General features: G+C 40.2%; 1 protein-coding gene across 4 annotated transcripts in view; it reads right to left on the bottom strand.

The window, feature by feature from the left end:
• Positions 1 to 20186, bottom strand: part of HRH4 (histamine receptor H4) — a 60584-nt gene that overhangs the window by 34711 nt on the left and 5687 nt on the right. Inside the window, exon 3 of one of the 4 annotated variants that reach the window (XM_004387932.3) lies at positions 12282 to 16633. The exons of 2 other annotated variants lie outside the window; for them this stretch is intronic. In XM_004387932.3, coding sequence (XP_004387989.2) covers positions 15848 to 16633 — 786 coding nt within the window. In that variant the 3' untranslated portion in view covers positions 12282 to 15847. One more of the 4 variants, XM_023742079.1, reaches the window with a different exon arrangement.

Genomic DNA, 20186 nt, shown 5'->3' with positions numbered 1-20186 from the left:
TCAACAGATGAATGGATAAACAAAATGTGGTACATACATACAATGGCATACTACTCAGCCAGTAGGAGAAATGAAGTCTTAATACATCCTACAGTATGGATGAAGCTTGAAGACATTATGCTGAGCGAAATAAGCCAATCCCAAAAGGACAAATATTGTATGACCTCACTTACATAAAAAGAGAAAAAAAGGCAAAAGTAAACAGACCAAAGTTTATGAGTGGTTATCGGGGTGGAGCCGGGGTGGCGGAGGGGAAGGGGGATGAACAGTGATGGAAAAATTACATTGATGAAGGGTAGAGTCGCACAGCCAGTTATTATAATTGCTGACAGTTAGTTGTACACCTGTAAAAAGTTGAATTGGCAAAAGTTGTGTGATAGATATATTTACAACAACGACAAAAAAAAAAAAAAGAGTAGCTGCTGAGGCTTCTTATGTACAACCAAATACCTCATGGGATTTGGTTTCCTGGTTTGGAGGTTTAGGGTCCTGGTTTCATGGGATATCCCAGTTAATTGGCCTAATAATGTGTTTAGTGCTTCTGTTCTACCTTCTAGTTTGTTTCGTAGTGCCTGGGGTCTTAAAAGCTTGCAAGCGGTCATCCTAGGCACAACAATTGGTCTCTATTCACCCGGAGCAACAGAGAAAGAAGAAGAATTAGGAATAGGAGAAGGATATGGAATGTGTAGCTAATTGCCTCCCTGAAAACTGTCTCTTTTGCCATGAGATTAGAAGAACCGGATGGTGCCCAGCTACCATTACTTAACATCTTGATCAAAGATTCTATGGAAGAATCCTGATCAAAAGGAAAATGCAGAACGGAATTTCAAATTCTCGTGGACTCTAGACTTCCTGGAGCCATGAAGTTTGGATGAACCCCTGAACTATTGCCTTGAGATCATCTTTAAACCTTAAACTAAAAATACCCCCTGAAGTCTCCTTAAAACCAAATAATAGTTTAGCTTAACTAGTAAAAAAATCTCTGCTGTGAGCATTATGCTCTTTTAAGAACTATCTATATGGGATCAGACTGACAACAGCAACTCAAAAGATTAGATAGGAAGCTTAGAGGGCAGTGAATTTATGTTATTGGGGGAGGAAAACTCAGAGAATGATTGTACAACTCAAAGAATATAATCAATGTCACTAAATTGTACATGTAGAAACTGTTGAATTGGTGTCTGTTTTGCTGTGTGTATTCTCAACAACAAAAAATAAATAAAATTTAGAAGAAAAAAGATACACATTAAAAAACATACTTTGTAGATAGGTTCTACCTCAATGAGAGAAGAAGAGAGTGCAAGAAATCAAAAAGACTTAACAACCAAATGTATTGGGTGAATCTTGATTGGCTCCTGGTTCAAAATATAAAACAGCTAGAAAAGACAGTTTGGGGCCATTTGGAGAAATTTCACTATGGCCTGGATATTAGATGTTATTAGAAAATTATTTTAGATTTTCTTAGACTTGATCATGGTGTTACAGTTATGTAAGAAAATGTCCTTATTAGCAAATGCATGCCAAAGTATATAGGGCTGAAGTGTCACAATACCTGCAACTTAACATGCAACTGGTTCAGAAAATACACACACACACACACACACACACACACACACACGTGCAATAGAGATAAAGATTTTAAAAATATGGAAAACAAGTTAACCATTGTTGAATCCAGGTGGTAGATACAAAGGTGTTTATTATTTCTTCAACTTTTCTAAATATTAAACAATTCCATAATAAAAATTTGTGTTTGGGGGATGAGATAGAGACCTGAAGTGAGCAGCTTAAAATGACAACCATTTAAGGAGAAGATCCTGTAACAAAATCTAGGAATCTCAACTGCACATTCTGTGTACCAACCCCGACATTTCTGCTTCTACCTGCTACAAACCAATTGCTGAATTTGAATACACTTTTTAAAATTAATTTCCTTCTGCAAAGTATTCCCCAATAGTCTAACTGGGCAGAACAAAGATACCTCCAGGTTTCTCTTATAAATAAATTAAACTTGTATTTTGCCTGGAAACTCAGACTTCCCTCCACCAATCTCAATCTCTCTCTCTCCCTCTTTCTATCTCTGTCTCTCTCTCTCTCTCCCTCTTGTCTTTCCTGCCTCCCTTCTATTCCCTCTCCTCTCTCTCTGGTTGCATATCCACTTTCAAAATCACCCCACAACCACTCTGCCCATGTTCATTCCCTTCTTCTAATGCAAAAGCTAAATTGAAAGCTAAGTGGCCTTGGCAGTGCACAAAGCCTCTGAGATTCCCGCCCTCACCCAGGAGGGGGTGCGGGGAAATCCAGTGCTTCTGTTTGAGGTTCACTAAGCCAGCTGCAGTGCTCAGCAAAGCTTCTCAGGTGGCTGGGCCGCTTTGAAGGTTTACTTTCAATTAAAAAAAATAAGAAAGAAGCCAAATCAGCAGCTGTCATGGACACAGGGAAGATTTATTCAGGTTGGTCAGAGGGAAGCGTGGCCAGCAGTCAAGGCCTGGAGGTAGACAAGAAGGAAATTCAAGCTAGAGAGAGAAATTCCTTCTGGCAAGGTCAGGCGGGCACTGGGCTCATCCCTCTGGGTGAGGATGGCAGTTCCTATTGCTGGGCTTGGTCAGAAGGGAAAAGAGCATTGTCTGTGCAGACACTTGGAAGGTGGGCTGGGGGAAGGAAACTGCCCAGAGGAAGCAAATGGGTAGGTCCTTGAAAGCACAGCTTATTAATCAGATGGAACCAGGCCTGCGGGATCAAAACATGACTGATTTCAAAATTGCTTCCTGACTCAAAAGCTGGTGTTGCCCACCTGAAAACATGACATGGGGTGAAGAGGCCAGGTCCCTCAGGAGTTCTGCAGGCCTAGGGCTTCCATTGAAGTCTGCCTGTGAGAAGATGTACCAAAAATAGAAGGAGTCAGGACCTTCGGTGTTATCACCTTTCATTTCCTGTCTCTGCTCTTATATGGCTTTCCACATTTGACATGTTATTGTGAAGATGAGTGTGGAGGAAAGAGCAGGTGACCGCAGCTCTCAAAATTTCTCAGTGAAGTTATCTTGGAGGCCCCAGCAATCATAGGATGAAAGGATGAGGGACAGGGAAGGGTCACACACTGGTTCAAAGACTGACTTGCCTATTTCTTTCTGACCTTTTCTTCCAACTTCCACATCAGCTAAAAAATCTCTTTGTGAGAACATATGGAAGAAAAAGGAAGGCTAAGAGATGGAGAAAGGACTATTATGCTCAAACTAGATGTACCTAGTATCACATTCTGTTATAAAAGATTGTAAAGGTTTTTTTTTCCCTTCTTTGTGGATGTCACTACCGGGTCTGGTGTAAAAGGAACCTTCATGCTTCTTGAAATGGGTGAGAGTGTGAGTGGATGTGTGTTTGTGTGTGAGTGTGTATGTGCACACACAAGTATGGTCATACGTGAGCACCTTGGGGCAGCCTTGTCTTCTGTTGGGAGGAGACAGAAGTCATTTTTTTGTTGTTTGTTTTTAGTAGAGTTTATCATGCCCTGATTGATTTTCTGGGTTGAAGTCAATATAAATTATTGAGAGGTGAGGGTACAATTATCAGATTTCTTTAAATTGTAATGACAACATAATATTACCCATTTATTTATGCATTGGGTACTCAAACAGAAATAAAGGGGAGAAAAACTGTGTGTAACTACTGACATCTGGTGGAGAAAATAGAGACCGCTAATGTGGAGGAGGAAAGACCCTCGGATTTGGGTTTTGCTTATTTGGATTTGTTTTGTTTAGATTTGACCCCGTTTTTTGTTTAGTTCACCTACCATTAGCCTCCTCCTAACAGCTCTGACCGAATAACCTCCTCTACGTGGAAAAAGAAGTGAGCACATATCTTATAAGGACAGAGAGGCTGTGTGGTATGAGACTCTAGTTGCAGACTCCCTAAATTCAAGTTTGGCTTCGTTACCTGGAGACTGTACCATCTAGGGCAAGTCATCTATCTTCTTTATTCTTTAGTTTCCTCATCTGTGGAATAAGGATACCAGCTGTGTCTGTTTTACATAGTTTTTTTCTAAGGAATAAAATATTTAATCCCATGCAGATACAGAGTAAGCACCATACATAAGTTTCTGCATTATCATTATCCATACAAATCCTATCCCACCCTCCCCCGGTCAAATCCTTGACTATACTTCATCCAGGAGAACAGCCACATAGCCTTGCTGTCAAAGGGCTGGGTGCCTGGAAAGATATAGCACCTAGCAGGATAGTTCTATAGCAGTACAGCTGTAGGGGTGCTGTCTCTCTTGCATCGCTACAAACATCACTATGAAAGAAACAACCACGCTATTAACGTCACTTCACTGCAGTGCACATTCGTTTGTATGTTCCTGTGGATTCCTTGTCAAGTGGCATAGAACTCCTTAAAGGCAAAGACTCTGCCTAACCTGGCCACCAGTACCCACTCCATGGTATGAAGCTTGTTGGGGCTGTTATCTCAAACCAGCAGATATTTTCCTGAGTCCAAAAAGTCATGTAGACGAATATGATCTTCAGGACTCCAGACCACCCTTTTCATGGAGAGTGAAGAATGCCGAGAAGTAGACTGGGGTGTCCAAGTCTATACCAGGGGAATTTACTGTCCCTAGAGAGCTGAAAGGAGCCCAAGTTGAACAGTGGTTAAGTGTTCAGCTGCTAACTGAAAAGTCAGTGTTTCAAACTCACCAGCCGTTCCATGGCAGGAAGATGTGGCCGAATTCTTCCAAGAAGATTACAGCCTTGGAAGCCCTATGAAGCATCTACTCTGTCCTATAGGGTCACTGTAAGTTGGAATCAACTCGAAGGCAATGAGAAGAGAGCTGAAGTAGAAATTGATGTTGTCAATGATTTCAATCTACTTGGATCAACAATGGAAGCAAAAGGCAAGAAATCAAATGGCGTATTGCATTTGGCAAATCTGCTGCAAAAGACCTCTTCAGAGTTTTAAAAAACAAAGATGTCACTTTGATGACTAAAGGGCACCTGACCCCAGTCATGGTCTTTTCAATTGCTTCATATGCGTGCAAAAGCTGGACAATGAAAAAGGAACACAGAAGAAGAATTGATACATTTGAACTGTGGTATTGATGAAGAATATTGAACATACCATGAACTGCCAAAAGAACAAATAAATTAGTCTTAGAAAAAGACAACCAGAATGCTCCTTAGAAGCGAGAATGGTGAACTTCAGCTCACTTACTTCGGACATATCAAGAAAGATGAATCACTAGAAAAGTACATGGTAGCTGGTAAAGTAGAAGGGTCAGCAAAAAAGAGGGAAGCCCTCAATGATATGGATTAACACAATAGCCAAAACAATGCACTCAAACATACTAACAGTCATGAAGATGACACAGGACTGGGCAATGCTTTATTCTGTTATATGTAATGTCACCAGAGCTGACTCCACGGCTCCTAACAACAACAGAGAACTGTTCTTAGCTTAGTAATAGTTATGCAGATTAGCCCAGCGTGAGCCGTATGAAGCCAGAACAAACTCCAAAACTAACGACTGAACTCAAAAAACAAAAACCAAACTTTGCCACCGAGTCGATTTCAACTCATATTGACCCTATAGGACAGCATAGAACTACCCCATACAGTCTCCAAGGAGTACCTGGTGGATTCAAACTGTTGACCTTTTAGGTTAGCAACTGTAGCTCTTACCCACTATGCCACTAGGGTTTCTGGTTAAATTCAGGCAGGAAATGGGAGGCAGAGAACAGCAGAACACATCCAAACAATCTTCACAACTGCAACCTTGTCCCTGGCCTAGATGCACTAGGTTGAAGCAAGGGAACAGAGTATGCAGTAATAATTTTAAAAGCATCTGTCTTCCAGTTTCTAAGAAGGAACTGTTAAGTGCCTTTCTGTGGGGGTTGGGGGGAGGGCTGAGCATAACTTTTACATCTTTATCGTGGCTGTTGGAAATTTTGAGTGAGGTTGACCTTTAGAAAAACATTGCACCAGCTACCCTAAACTTCTGCCACAGGGTGTTTTCTTTCATGATCAACTCTTTTTGAACTATGGTTATAAAGCAGGAAGCAAGCAGTACTGAAACCTGAAATCTGAGATAAATTCCACTTTTTCCATCAATGCTTTTCCAAAACAGAACTAGTAATCGTTAACCAAATTGGCTTGTTTCTACTTAAGGTCCTCTCCCTTCTCCTCTTATGCCCTTAGTAGAAGTGTAAGCACATAAAGAAATAACTAGCAGCATGAGCAAAGGAGAAAAGCACCAAAAGGAGACTATTTCATACAAGGTTCCTAACCAGTCCTTATCCGATTTCAGATGGAAACTTAAGGAGACTGAAGGAGACAGTTAAGGGAGATGCACACAGCTGAGAACTGCTTGTTTGTTTGTTTTTCTGTGATGCCCTGACTCCTCCGTTCCCATGGTGCAACTTGACCCTCATGAGTGCATCTATCTTGCTATTGCATTGTTGTGTAGTCTATGATGTTTCAAAATTGATTATCTTTGCTACTAAATCATTTTGCAATGAATAAGTTCCTGTTCCCTAAAGAAGTAGCAGTGAGCTTAAAAAAGTCTGTCCTACTGCTTAAGAATGTTTATACCTTTTGTCTTGGCTACTAAAAACAAAAAAAGAGTAATGTAATATCTGCTTTCTTCCATGCTCAACTTTCAGAGGTTGGGTTTAATATACAGTAATGCAAGTGCTTGGCATGTCAGTAAGCTGACACTGAATGACAACCCACTCCCAAAATGTAGTGCCTTATCCCTGCTCAGGAGTCTTTGGGTCAGCTGAGTGGTTCTTCTGGTCTGGGCCATGCTAGGCTTCCTTCAGCTGGCCCCATTTTACCTGGGTTTGCTCATGCATCTTCAACAGCTGCTGAGTCAGCTAGAGGCTGGCTGGTCTAAGATGGCCTCAGCTATAGCAGTTTGATTCTGCTGCACGTGGTCTCTCATCCTTCAGCAGGCTAGCCAGGCAGGTTCACCTAGGAACTGGGCAAGCTTCCAAAAGAGAGAACAGAGTGCACAGGCCTCTTGAGGCCTAGGCTCAGAACTGGTGTAGCGTCACTTTGGCTGCCTATTTGCAGCAGTCTTTTGGCCAAAGCAAGTCACTCTTGATGGAAGGAGCTACAAAGTCACATTGTTAAGGATGAGGATACAGGAGAGGTAGAGAACTGTGGCCATTTTGGGCAGTCTTCCACAATGAATGAGGAAGACAATCGGATCATAATGCTCCGAATTTTTTAATACTTCTTGTAGTAGACATTTATTATCTCTACCCCCTTCTTCTGGTAACCATCTCTCCTTTTATTTGAGGGGACTGTTCCTCCGTCTTCAAGTCACATGGTTTGAACAGGGCTGATCCTACCTCCCTAGCCACAGAGATGAGTGTGAGGGAGAAACTGCCAGAGCTAGGCAGTACTAGCATACAACCTGCCCCACAGGAACTGGTCCAGAGATAGACACAAGATACTGGTTGGGCATTCAAACGATCTTTCCTAGGATTTTTTATTCTCACAGTTACTAGTCGAGGCCCTTTTTCTCTGTTATTAAGAAGGATGTGAGCATCCATCATCCCAGCTTTGTGGAGAAGCCAGTCTACAAAAATAAAGATGTCACAGTATCTCTGGTTTCAGTCATCCCTGGGGTCAGCACCCCTCATTGCCTTCATGAACTTTGGTTATGGGAGCCAGTAAGCTCATTTCTGCCCAGGCTGGTTCAAATTGCATTTCTGTCACTTATAACCAAAGGAGGCCAGACAGATCTACACAACTTAATGTATCTACCGTAAAAGACAATGTTTGTACCTTCTGGGGTAATTACAAAAAAATTTAGTGGGTCACTTTTTCTTTTCACATATATTAGAGCAGGGGGGCAGTCAGGGCTTTGAACCAGTTTGTTCCAGTTTGAACCTCTACTGAGAATTTGCATTTCTAACAAGCTCCCAGGCAATGCTAATGTTGCTCCTTAGGGACCAATTCTGAGAACAACTAGCAGAGCAGTGGTTCTCAAAATTTATTCTACATAAGAATTACCTGGGGATCTTGTTAAACTGTAGATTCTGATTCAGTGTATCTGGGGAGAAAATGCAAATTCTCAGCAGGAGTTCAACTGGAATGAACTGGCTCAAAGCCCTGGTTGCAATTCATATGCCTGCACAGAACAGATAATTAAATGAAAATGACTAAGCAAGGCAAAGTGGAACTCTGGAGGACTGAAGAGTGTGCCCTTTGACTAAAGGAGGCAGCCACTTTGCAGGTTCAGCAAATTGTCTTCTTGAGGGAATGCGGTCCCAATATTGCTGGACCTTCCAATTTTTTTTAAAAAGGTGAAAATCCCAATTTTAATGTTAAATTTCCAATGTGTAAATTGTAGTTGTTAGGTGCTGCTGAGTCAATTTTGACGCATAGTGACCCCATGTGCAGAGTGGAACGGCCCCATAGGGTTTTCCAGGCTGTAGTCTTTTCAGAAGCAGATCACCAGGTCTTTCTTCCACAAGGCTGCTCTGTGGGATTTAACTGCCAACTTTTGGTTAGCAGCCAAGCACTTAACATTTGTGCCACAGGCCTCCCTAATATGTAAATAATGGCAGCAAATTCAACTCATCTTATAGATCAGATGCATCCATGAACCACCAGCACGGAACCTCCATTATGAAGTTTATGATGAACTCATATTACAGAGCTGACAGACTTCTGAGTTTCGTGCTTTCTTGGATTTCTTCATTTTTCCCTCAGTTCCATCACCACTACAAAAATGAACACTTCACAAGCTTTGGAGTTGATGTGACAAAAATAGAGACCAAGAAAACTTTATTAGAATGAGGATGCTGGATTTAGTAGCCAACTCACCCAGCATACCAGCCTAGTGGTACATGATTTCAATTCATGCCTTAAGAAAATGACAAATTGCAATATGCTATGAACCAGCAAGCTGCTTATGTACAGTTGAAATTGTGAAGGTAAATCCCTGAATGCACAAGTTCTACTTTATTATGCTTAAACGTATGATGCTTTTGCCAGTTATTTATCTGTTTCTTATCATCTCCAAGCCTACCTTCTTATACACTGTACTGTGAGGCTGGGACTAGGGGTCATATATTTCCCATACTCTTTGCTAACTGGCTTTCAGTGAGGTTCCACCAATGGAAGGCATTCGCAAGTCTGGAAGGCAGGAGGTGCTGAGAAGTAACTCACTTAGAGCTTCTAGCTTGAGTTAGCATCCCTCCGACAGCAGCACACAGCAATCCCTCAGAGGTACCAGCAGCAGCCACATCTGCTCTGTCCCCTCACCCACCACCACCGTTGGTAGCTGAGCACCAGCTGGTCCCACTCCCTTAGCTGTCCAAGCACTAACTACAGGGCATCATGAATCAGAGGTCCAAGCATCAGCTCCTCAGGGATGTTTCCAAGATCCTAGATTCTGATTACACCACTTCTTCCTTTTTGTTCTCTCTATCCCTAAAGACAGTACAGTCACAGCCACATAATATCCATTTGGGCAATGTCAGACTGTACATATGTCTGTAGTCCCATAAGGTTATAATAAAGTTCAGAAATCCCAATCCAAGAATGGGACGTAGCAGACGTAACCAGACATATTAACAAACACAACAGCTTCCTGCATGCAACACATGCATCTCATGTCTCTTGTATACAAATCAATTGTGCTGCCAGGCGTATAATGGTACTGTGGTGCAGCGAATTACTTAATATGGCCCTTCTAGCAATAGTCTTTGTAACTCCCACAAAATGATTGGGTGGGGCTATGCAAATGAGGTGTTTGTGGCCCACCAAGGGGATTGGATAGCTTACTAATAATGTAAATAAAGTACATGGCACCCTTGTAGGGGTTGTTGTTAGGTGCTGTCAGTTCTGATTCATAGCGACCCTATGTACAACAGAACGAAACACTGTCCTGTCCTGCACCATCCTCATGATCATTGAGCCCATTGTTGCAGCCACTGTGTCAATCCATCTAGTTGAGAGTCTTCCTCTTTTTTACTGACCCTCTACTTTACCAAGCATGATGTCCTTCTCCAGGGACTGATTTCTCCTGTTAACATGTCCAAAGAATGTGAGACGAAGTCGCTCCATCCTTGCTTCTAAGGAGCATTCTGGCGCACTTCTTCCAAGACAGATTTGTTTATTCTTCTGGCAGTCCATGGTGTATTCAATATTCTTCGCCAACGCTTTAACTCAAAGGCATCAGTTTTTCTTTGGTCTTCCTTGTTCATTGCTCAGCTTTTGAAAGTATATAAGGCGATTGAAAACCCCATGGCTTGGGTTAGGGGCACCTTAGTCCTTAAAGTGACATCTTTGCTTTTTAACACTTTAAAGAGGTCTTTTGCAGCAGATTTTCCCAGTGCAATGCATTGTTTGACTTCTTGACTGCTACTTCCATGGATGTTGATTGTGGATCCAAGTAAAATGAAATCCTTGACAACTTCAATCTTTTCTCTGTTTATCATGATGTTGCTTATTGGTCCAGTTGTTAGCACTTTTGTTTTCTTTATGTTGAGGTGTAATCCATACCAAAGGCTGTGGTCTTTGATCTTCATCAGTAAGTGCTTCGAGTAGTCTTCACTTTCAGCAAGCAAGGTTGTGTCATCTGCATAACACAGTTTATTTATGTCTTCCTCCAATCTTGATGCCCTGTTCTTCTGACCATGTAAACAAGGTGTATGCAACCCTAATGAGGGGATTGGTCAGTTTTGCCATCCCACTAGGCTTAAAACGAATCATCCCAGAGGCAGGAAGAGAGGATTTCAACACCACCAAGAAAGAAGACCCAGGAGTGAAATGCATCCTTTGGACCCAGGATGTCTGTGCTGAGAACTTCCTAGATCCAGGAGACAGAGAGAGGAGCTATAACATAGAAGACATTGAGAGATGGGGGTGTGAGATGGCAAGAATCAGGACAAGAATCAGGAGACCTGCCTGAGACGGCTGCTTGTGGGGCTTCCCAATGCACGGAGCAAGAAAGCTGAGCGCCTTCGGGCATGAAGCTTGCTGGCGGAGTGGGGTGCCTCTGGGCACTTATCAGCAAGCTAAAAGAGTTTTGTAACACTTTCCTGAGCAGGGCAGAGGCCAGGTGGCGTGGTCAAGAGGCCGAGGGGCCAGAGAGAGGTGTGCTTGCAGATATGGCTGAGAAGAGGCTGTTCTGATTGAGGAACTGTATCCTGAGTGTTTCTGAACCTGAATTGTAACTTGTTACTTCCCTAATAAACCCCGTAATTGTATTATCTGTAAATCCTGTGTGGCCATTGCAACAAATTAGCTAACCCAGCAGAGAAGTAGAGAGTGCCATGAGAGGGATAGTTGGTGTCAGAATTGGTAAAAATGTTGGAGAGGAGGTATGTCTGATTTCTGCCTCACAGCAATTACCTTTGGGCTGTTGATCTTGATTCTCCTTCCCCCTTGTGAAGTTAGAGGAAGTCAGGTGCCTCTGCCACACCATTGTTACATGTACAGTACACATATAACCTGTAACACATATGTCTTGACAGTCATAATAAACATCTATGTTACTGGCTTATGTATGTATTGTACTGTACTTTCTATCATTATTTTAATGTGAACTTTCTGTACTTACAAATAAAAAACTTACTGTATAGCAGTGTATGCTTTGACTCGTAGGCAGCAGCTTCCAATCTCATGTATCGAGTGTCTCTGGAGTGTTGTAGCATTATCACCCTGTTTAATTTTCTTTCAAAAATATTCTTGTGAAGTGCATCATGGCTCCTGTCTTAGTTATCTATCGCTGCTATAAGAGAAATACTACACGTGGATGGCTTTAACAAACAGACATTTATTCTTTCACAGTCCTGTATGCAAGAAGTCCAAATTCAGGGGGCCAGCTCCAGGGGAAGCCTTTCTCTCTCTGTCATCTCTGGAGGAAGGTCCTTGTCATCAATCTTCCTGCGGTCTAGGAGCTTCTCTGTGCAGGAACCTCGGGTCCAAAGGATGCGCTCTGCTCTCAGTGCTGCTTTCTTGGTGGTATGAGGTCCCCAACTCTCTGCTTGATTCCCTTTCCTTTATCTCTTGTAAGATAGAAGGTAATGCAGGACACATCCCAGGGAAACTCCCTTTACATTGGATCAGGGATGTGACCTGAGTAAGAGTGTTACATCCCACCCTAATCCTCTTTAGCATAATCTAATCTTGCCTTATTAACCACAGTCAGAGATTAGGATTTACAACACAAAGAAAAATTACATCAATCACAAAATGGAGGACAACCACACAATACTGGGATTCATGGCCTAACCAAGTTGACACATATTTTTGAGGGACACAATTCAATCCATGACAGCTCCCAAATGCAGCAAAACCAGTGTTAGTGATAGCAGCAGGAAGAGGCAAATGGGAAGTATCAATTTGGAAGTGAAGCAAAAGGTATCTCATATAGCTTTGCTAAGTATATAATACGGTGTTTGCACAATGTCCGAATCACATAACGTCCTGTTTCAAAGAACGTATCAGGGAAGTTAAATGATGCTTGACTATAGTTACTTTGTTAAATTATCAGTCTCTGGGGTGTAGCAATGTCCACCTCTTGCTCTTTCAACCTTCCAATTTCCTGTATTAACCAATTACCTGTATTAAATTCCTTCTGTTTAAAATAATTAACATAGTTTCTGTTTTGTTGACTCAACCCTTACTAATGGCAATGATTAGAATCAAAGTTTACTTTGTATGCCTGAATTTCTATTTTCCTGAAATCATAATGTGGGGATATAGCTTCTTCAAGTGTCAAGACCCTTGCTGCAGGAAAAGAGTTGCCAAAAAGTCACAAAAAAATTCTGTAAAATCATTATTATTATGACTGTTCAGTTACTTTTATCAAAAGACCTCATGGCTCATAAAGAAACCTGACCTAAAATATTATTTGTAATTGGCATTTATATCCCTAAGTCTTTCTTCACTCTTCTGTATTGAGTCCATTTCTACATAGGCCAACTGAAACCAACACTTAGGAACCAGTATTCTTAGGAATGTTTTGTCAATTATACCAATGGAGTTGGTCCACATTTAAGATGAGCTAATAAGTATTTTAAAATATGATTTTATAAGCCAGTTCTTTTTGTGTGAGAGAGGATGGCTATTATATAAATTAGAATAGAAAACTTCATTTTATAAAAGGATTTACCTAAGGATAGCATTAGACGTTTATATATACAAACATATGAATATGGAAAAGGAGACTACACTATGTTTTGAAAGATCTATACCATACTAATAATTATGACTGCTTCTTGGGTATAGGATGTGTTTTACTATTGTCTTATCTTTTTAGAGTAAATACATAGTACTCTTATTATAAAGAAAAACATTTTAAAGTTCCTCCAGTGCAAATTTAAAAGACTTGCATTAAAAAACTAGAATTTACACTCCTTTTTCCAGGAACATGCCTAGTGTACGTCTTTTCAATAAGAATTTACTGAGCACCTATGAGCCTAGCATTGTACTAAGTACTTCAAAAAACCCAAAAGTAAAGTTCCTGTGCTCAGGGACTATAAATCTTATTCCCAAGGTTCGTAAGGCACCTTTGAAATAAGTAGCCAAATCACTCAGCATGCCAGCCCAAATAAATACTATCAAAGTATTTATCTTTCCATCTCTTTTTTCATAGAGGATTAGCCCTGTTCTGTTCATTTATCAGGCATATATTTCATCACTTCCGAGATACACACTGTTCACTCTTCACCAACTCTGAAGTCAGAAAGGGCCTTACTATCTGTCTTATTTTCCTAGTGATGCTGTAACAGAAATACCACAAATGGGTGGCTTTAAAAGAGAGAAATTTATTTTCAAGAGGCTAGAAGCATGAATTCAGGGCACCAGCTCTAGGGGAAGGCTCTCTCTCTGTTGGCTCTGGGGGAAAACCCTTGTCCTTCATTGTCTGTATCCTCAGTGTTCCTGGGTTCCTTGGTAATCCTCACATGGCATCTATTACTACCCCTCCCCCCACCCCAAATTTGCTTGCTTGTCTGTGTGTCTATGCTGCTGTTTATCTAGATAAGAAGTAAGTTCGGGGCACAGCCTACACTGGTATCACCTCATCAACACAACAACAACAACAACAAAACCCTATTTCCAAATAGGCTTACATCCTAAAGTGTTAGGGTCAGGACTCCAACACATATTTTTGGGGAGACACAGTTCGATCCATAACACTATCAGTATGATTTTTTACAGTATTGTTTCACAATTTGCAGCATTTTTTCTTTTTAGTGGTAAATAAAGTATGCCTTAGATTGACAGCATCTTAGATTGAATGACATACAATAGATATCATATTTTATATATAATTTAGAAAATACATATGACTATTTAGGCATGCTTCCTCCAAGATTCAAGTAGGAAAAGTTTGCAAAGGGTCACTCCATATTAAATGAGTATTTAATTTTAAAATGTTAAAACCAACAGCTGACAAGTAGCAACTTTATAAAAATTAAGTGCATTTATGAAGGTTTACTTATTTTATTTTTCAAATTACTATTGAATGTTTATACATGTATCTCCTATTTTGAACTTAGTGCAATGCATAAGTACATATAAAAATTATATGCATTTCTAAGCATTTATCTACTTAAAAGATTTGTGTATTTCAGTGTTTGAAATTAGTCAAAAGTTTAAAAAGTCTGCAAAATATAAAAATAACTAACCTGTATAAGAACTCTGAGAAGTCACAGAAGAAATACCGATAAAACATTATAGGCGAGATTAAACTGATTATAAGAACAAAATGAAAATTTTATCAAAACTACAGGCAGAAAACATTGAAAAAAAGATCAATTAAAAATGAAAAAAAGAAGTCATCAGAGTAATACAACGTGAATCATCAGTGAGGTATAGCCTACACTATATAAAAATGGAATAATTCTGAGCACTGCTATGTCAGACATCGGACATGAGTCCAATCAAATAAATATGACAATATTTTATTAACAATTATTGACATTGACTAGTTCAGTGAATGTTATTATACTAGATACATCTAGTTTGATCATAATAATCCTTTCTCCATCTCTTAGCCTTTTCTTTTTCTTCCATATTTTCTCACAAAGACATTTTTTAGCTGATATGTGTGAAAGTTGGAAGAAGAGGAGAGAAAGAAATAAGGCAAGTCAGTCTTTCAACCAGTGCATAACCCTTCCATGTCCCTCACCCTTTCATCCTATGATTGTTAGGGCCTTCAAGATAACTTCACTGAGAACCTTCTTTGAGAGCTGTGGTCACCTGCTCTTTCCTCCACCATACCACACACCATTCCTTTCTGGGATCAAAAATATAAGTCTGAAAATGCACATGGTCTCCCTTCTTTCACCTGGATCCACTCCCACTTCCTGTTCTTGTTAACTCAAACCCCAACTCTCTTGACAACTGATCATAACAGTGTTCACCACTTCCAACAAAGAAGGCAATATAACTCTTTTCTCTATCGTATACTTTGGGAAATGATTTTAAAACTCAATGAGTTTTCATTACTATACAATAAAAAGGGGAACTTGCTTAAGACTGTAGCAAACACTGAACATAAAAAGAAAACAGAAACTCTTAACTGTCATAGTCAATGTTATATCAAGATCTAACGAACAAGGAAGAGGCGATGACTAAGAAAAATATGGTACTTTTGTGGCTATTCGTATACAAAAACATTCTTGGAAATTTATAATTATACTGCTATCGTTCATCAGAATAATTTTCCACTGACTTCCAGGTTAAATTTTTTATTAAGTTTGTTGGCACTACAGTGTTACGGACTTTTTTGGCAGAGTGGAAACGACAAGGTGAAAGACAAATTTGTTTAGGTGCAGTGAAGACTGAAATGTATGTAAGTGAGAAAATTATCTTTAAGAGGATAGTGATCAGCTCTGTGATAGTATGGTTTTCTTTTTCATACAAAATATTTTCAAGAATGCCTTCTGAAAACGTTTATGACACAATGGATACAAAAAAGGATTAACAAAGGAATTTAACCACTGAAGCCAAAATGCAATTTCATACCAATATGGTTTAGGATGTTTGTCTGAAAGAACAATTGCAGACACAGAATATGGAGTCCAGCAAATGGCAAAAACACCTACGAGAATGGCCAGTGACTTGGCTAATTTCTTGGCTCTCAGCAGTTCAAGATGTTCCCTCTGGTGAGTTACAGAATGTGAATGGGAGAGGGAACACATTTTGGAAGCAATTGTACAAGTATTTACTTGGGTTCTGAAAGAATGCAAGAAACTGCTCTTTCTTCTCTGTTTCTCTGAACGAAGGGGCACCTCTGTTTCCTTCAATTCAGGAAGAGATGTCCTTGAAAACGGTCGACATTTGAATGAGTGTCCACAGTCATTGGAAGAGTCAGGAGAATTGAGACCAGGATGGCTTTGCCGTCTACCGAGACTACCCCGCTTCCATAGGCTCCAGTACATATACATGTTGAAATAAGCCACCGAGATGACTGGGACCAGGAATTCAAAGAATGACGTGATGGCGATGATGTACCATACTAAAAAAAATCCAGGTTCACATTCTTTCCAGTCTTTCTTCCAAGACTGAGAAACTAGAATTATTGGGCCATGCACTAAGAAGGCTAGCACCCAGACAGCCACCATCAGAGCCACTATCTTCAAGATTTCAGTTTGTTTAGCTCTATAGGACACCTAAAAGAGACCAAATAAATGATTTTCAGTATAGTGAACATGCATTGATTGCATAAGGCATCCCAGAGGCCCTCAGAAACTTCAGGAATGTGCAAGAGGTAGGGATGTTAACTGGACCTGGGTATCATGATGTGGTTTTCATTTCAGTGGAGCCCATGTCTAGATGCAGGCTTTCTTGATGATTTTCAGAGAGAACACTATAACCCTCAAGGCTAAACCTCTGACACTACAGAAAATGTCAAGGCCAATATCTAAAATAAGAAAGGAATTTTTCCTAATCCGCAGACTAATGTGAACTGTTAAGCAACTGATACTGACTGCAACTCCTCACAGCATTTCCCAACCTGCAGGCTGGGCCATTAGGAGCTTTTTTTTCTTTCTTTTAATGAACTAGAATAGAATAGTAAACATGAGAATGCATCACACATAGTAAGGGTAGGTATTGTTTGACGAAACTTTTGCTTCGGAAATATAGACATACATAAAGAGAGAAAGATGTATGTACTAAATCATAGTATAAAATTGCATTTCTCACTCTGGTAACAGTCAAAAAAGTTTGAAGCTACTGCCTTATCTGATTCCAATATTCAGAAAGAATCTAGTCTGCAGTTTCTGCTGAGATGTCAAGGTGAGGTCAAGAAAAGAAATAAGAACTCTTACAACACTCCCAAGAAGATCAAGCATATAAAGAAAGAAGTTTAAAGCTGCTGTGGAGAAATGCTGCAGTGTCATTGAGCATTACCAAATTGCTTCTTTCTACAAGTGTTTCCATCCGACAAACAGGGAGCAAGTCCGTGACCAGCAGCCAGTTTGAGAGATATGACTGGCAAGTGCTGTCTGTTGTACTCCCTTAACAAGCCTAAAGGTAAATGGTTATATATGCATCAGTAAGAGAAGGGCTTAACTTAAATACTTTTTAAAAAGTTTTTAAGGGCAAAGAACTTTCTAGGTCTACTTGGTCACAAGGACAGGTATTTATAGAGGAAAATGAGATTCTGTACGTGAGGATTGCCCTCATATCACAGGATCCACAATCCTAGGGTTGATTCTGAAAGTTCTGAAAGTATCTCCTATAAGAAATCTAAAGGCCTCAGGGTCAACTATGCAATATGAGAGAGAAACTTACAAAGCAAAAACATTTTTAAGGAGACCTTGAAAAAACAATCTCTTTGAACCTGCTTCAGACCTGTAAGGTTCCTTCCAGCTCAAATGTTCCATGTTGCTCTAATTTCCTACTCATAGAAGGGGCAATGATTCTACACATGAAATTGGAGGATATCTCCCTTTTCACCATCTCTCATGTACTATTTTCTCTGTGAGTGTAAAATCTCATTCTACAATGTTTTCTCCTTTTTATTAAAGTGGCTGTCTTTCTTTGATAGAGAAGGGCTCACCAAATTGGCTGGAGGTAAGAGGAAGCTAGTTAAGGAAAAACAATTTTTTTAAAAAAAAAAGATTATTTTAAAAAACTGCAGGGAAGTGGTTTTTTGGTTTCTATTTCGTTGCTTTTTTTTTTTTTTTTTCCAAATTACTGGTATTTCTGAGACTAAGCTAAAATGCATATGGTGCTAACCTCAAGCTCCCATATACAATACTTTTTTTTTTTGCCTTCTGCTTCTCATGCTTCTAATTAATACATCTCTTGCACTAAATCTAATGATTATGAAGATTGTAACAAGACCCAGATGGTCTTAAAACTGCATTTAGTTTTTTAATTGCTCTGTTCAGCCTTTGTAATGATATGATGCAATATGCTGGAAAGTGATCTCTTTTCCATTATGCATAAGGTCAAGTGGGATAATGGACATCCAAGGGAAATTGGAAGAAGATGCTAATCTCTTCATCTCTGGGTACCATTTTGATAGATGGACAACTAGAGCATTACCCGAGCCTGTTGAAGTGGCCTCCCTAAAATCAATCAATAGCCCAGTCCTCATCCAATATAGAATACATTGTCATTCAAAATATTGCCTCTTGTCCATAACAATAAAGTATCTGAACACCCTGTCAGTCAGGTTGCTTTATGAGACAGAGCAGCCCACTGGAATATGCCTGTGTTAATAATGAGATGGGATTACAAAACCATTGTAAGTGCCCTAGCTGATCCTCCCAGCAACAATATTTTCCAGGATCTTGATTTTACTGGCCAGCTTCTTTCTTCATCTAAATGTAAAGCAATATTCTTCTCTTACTACCTTAATTCTGAAAACATCTTAATTCCCATTCCCTCCAGCTGTAATCTAGCCCTGCTGTTCTCCTTCCTTCATCCACTCTTACCCCATTTCAGAAACTTTTCTGAGCACTGTCACTATGTGCTGCCATCTGCATTGGGCTTTTCTTTTTTTGTCTTCAAATTATTGTAAGATTTCCATTTCTCAGGGTACTAGGAACCCGCTGTCCTATCACACCATCTCCTCTACTGTCAGCTACAGCCAGAGCTCAGCTTCCCAACTATCATTGCGTATGGGTTCTCAGTGCTCTTTGAAGGCTGCCTTCTGGCTTCACATGGCTGTGCTTTGAGTCAGCACAGGAGCAAGTGCCACCTGAGCACCCCCTGCTTGCATCATGCAGTCCTTTGCAGTGCACACACTGTGTGCTATTTGCCCTGTACAGTACTGTTTTTGTTAGATGTCGTCATTGGTTCTGACTCATAACGACCCTCCAGTACAGCACTAAGGACCCGTAACTAGTAATCCTGGCCTCACCACATTTATAGCCTACATTGCCAGGGGGATTCCTGGGGGCCAGACCAGAAACAAACCCACCCGCTTTCCCTCCAGACATCTCTCCTCATTTCTCTGCAACCTCTAAGCATACTTTCTAACTGGGCGAGCTGTTCCTTATCTGCCCACAAACTTGAGGCTAGACTCAAGAGACTGTACAGATCAGAAGATTTCTTCTTAGTCCTCAAGATCATCCAGTGAAATTTAAAAAGAAACATTAACCTGGAAAGGAAGGAAAATTTTTAAAGTATAAATGGGAAAGATTATGAATCAGAGCACTGTTTTTCAAACATTTTAACTGTGACTGAAAGTAACAAATGTATTTTATATCACAACTAAGTACACAAACAGAAGTATTCATAAAACAGTACTTACTTTTACTATGTGTAGTGTACTCATATTTTCTATTCTAATTTTTTAAATTCTGCTCATCTCCATTCCATAGTCTTCCATTAAAAAAAAAAAAAGCCACTTGATCACAGCTCACTGAGTTGATTTCATGACTCAGTAATGGGTCAATACCCACAATTTGAAAAATATAAGGTTCTAGGCATCTGAATCACTAACCCGAACTGATCTGACCTCTCTCCACAGTTCTGGTGGCCAGTACAAACCACAGTGGGCCAATGAAGTCCCAGTGCCAAGTGGTAGAGACAACTGGCTGTCCCAAATCCATTCTCCCCTTCTTCCTGGCTATATGGCTGCTTCATTAGAGACCACGTTTCCCAGCTTCCCTTGCAGTGAAGTATAGCCATGTGACTAAATTTTCCCAATAAAATGTGAATGGAACAACTGTGTGATTCTGAACTACTTGGTTAAGAGAAAATCCC

The sequence above is a fragment of the Trichechus manatus genome, unplaced genomic scaffold (assembly GCF_000243295.1).
Source record: "Trichechus manatus latirostris isolate Lorelei unplaced genomic scaffold, TriManLat1.0 scaffold00199, whole genome shotgun sequence".
Classification (NCBI taxonomy): domain Eukaryota; kingdom Metazoa; phylum Chordata; class Mammalia; order Sirenia; family Trichechidae; genus Trichechus; species Trichechus manatus.
Note: the sequence above shows the minus strand (reverse complement) of the source record. Positions and strands in the feature narration are given on the sequence as shown.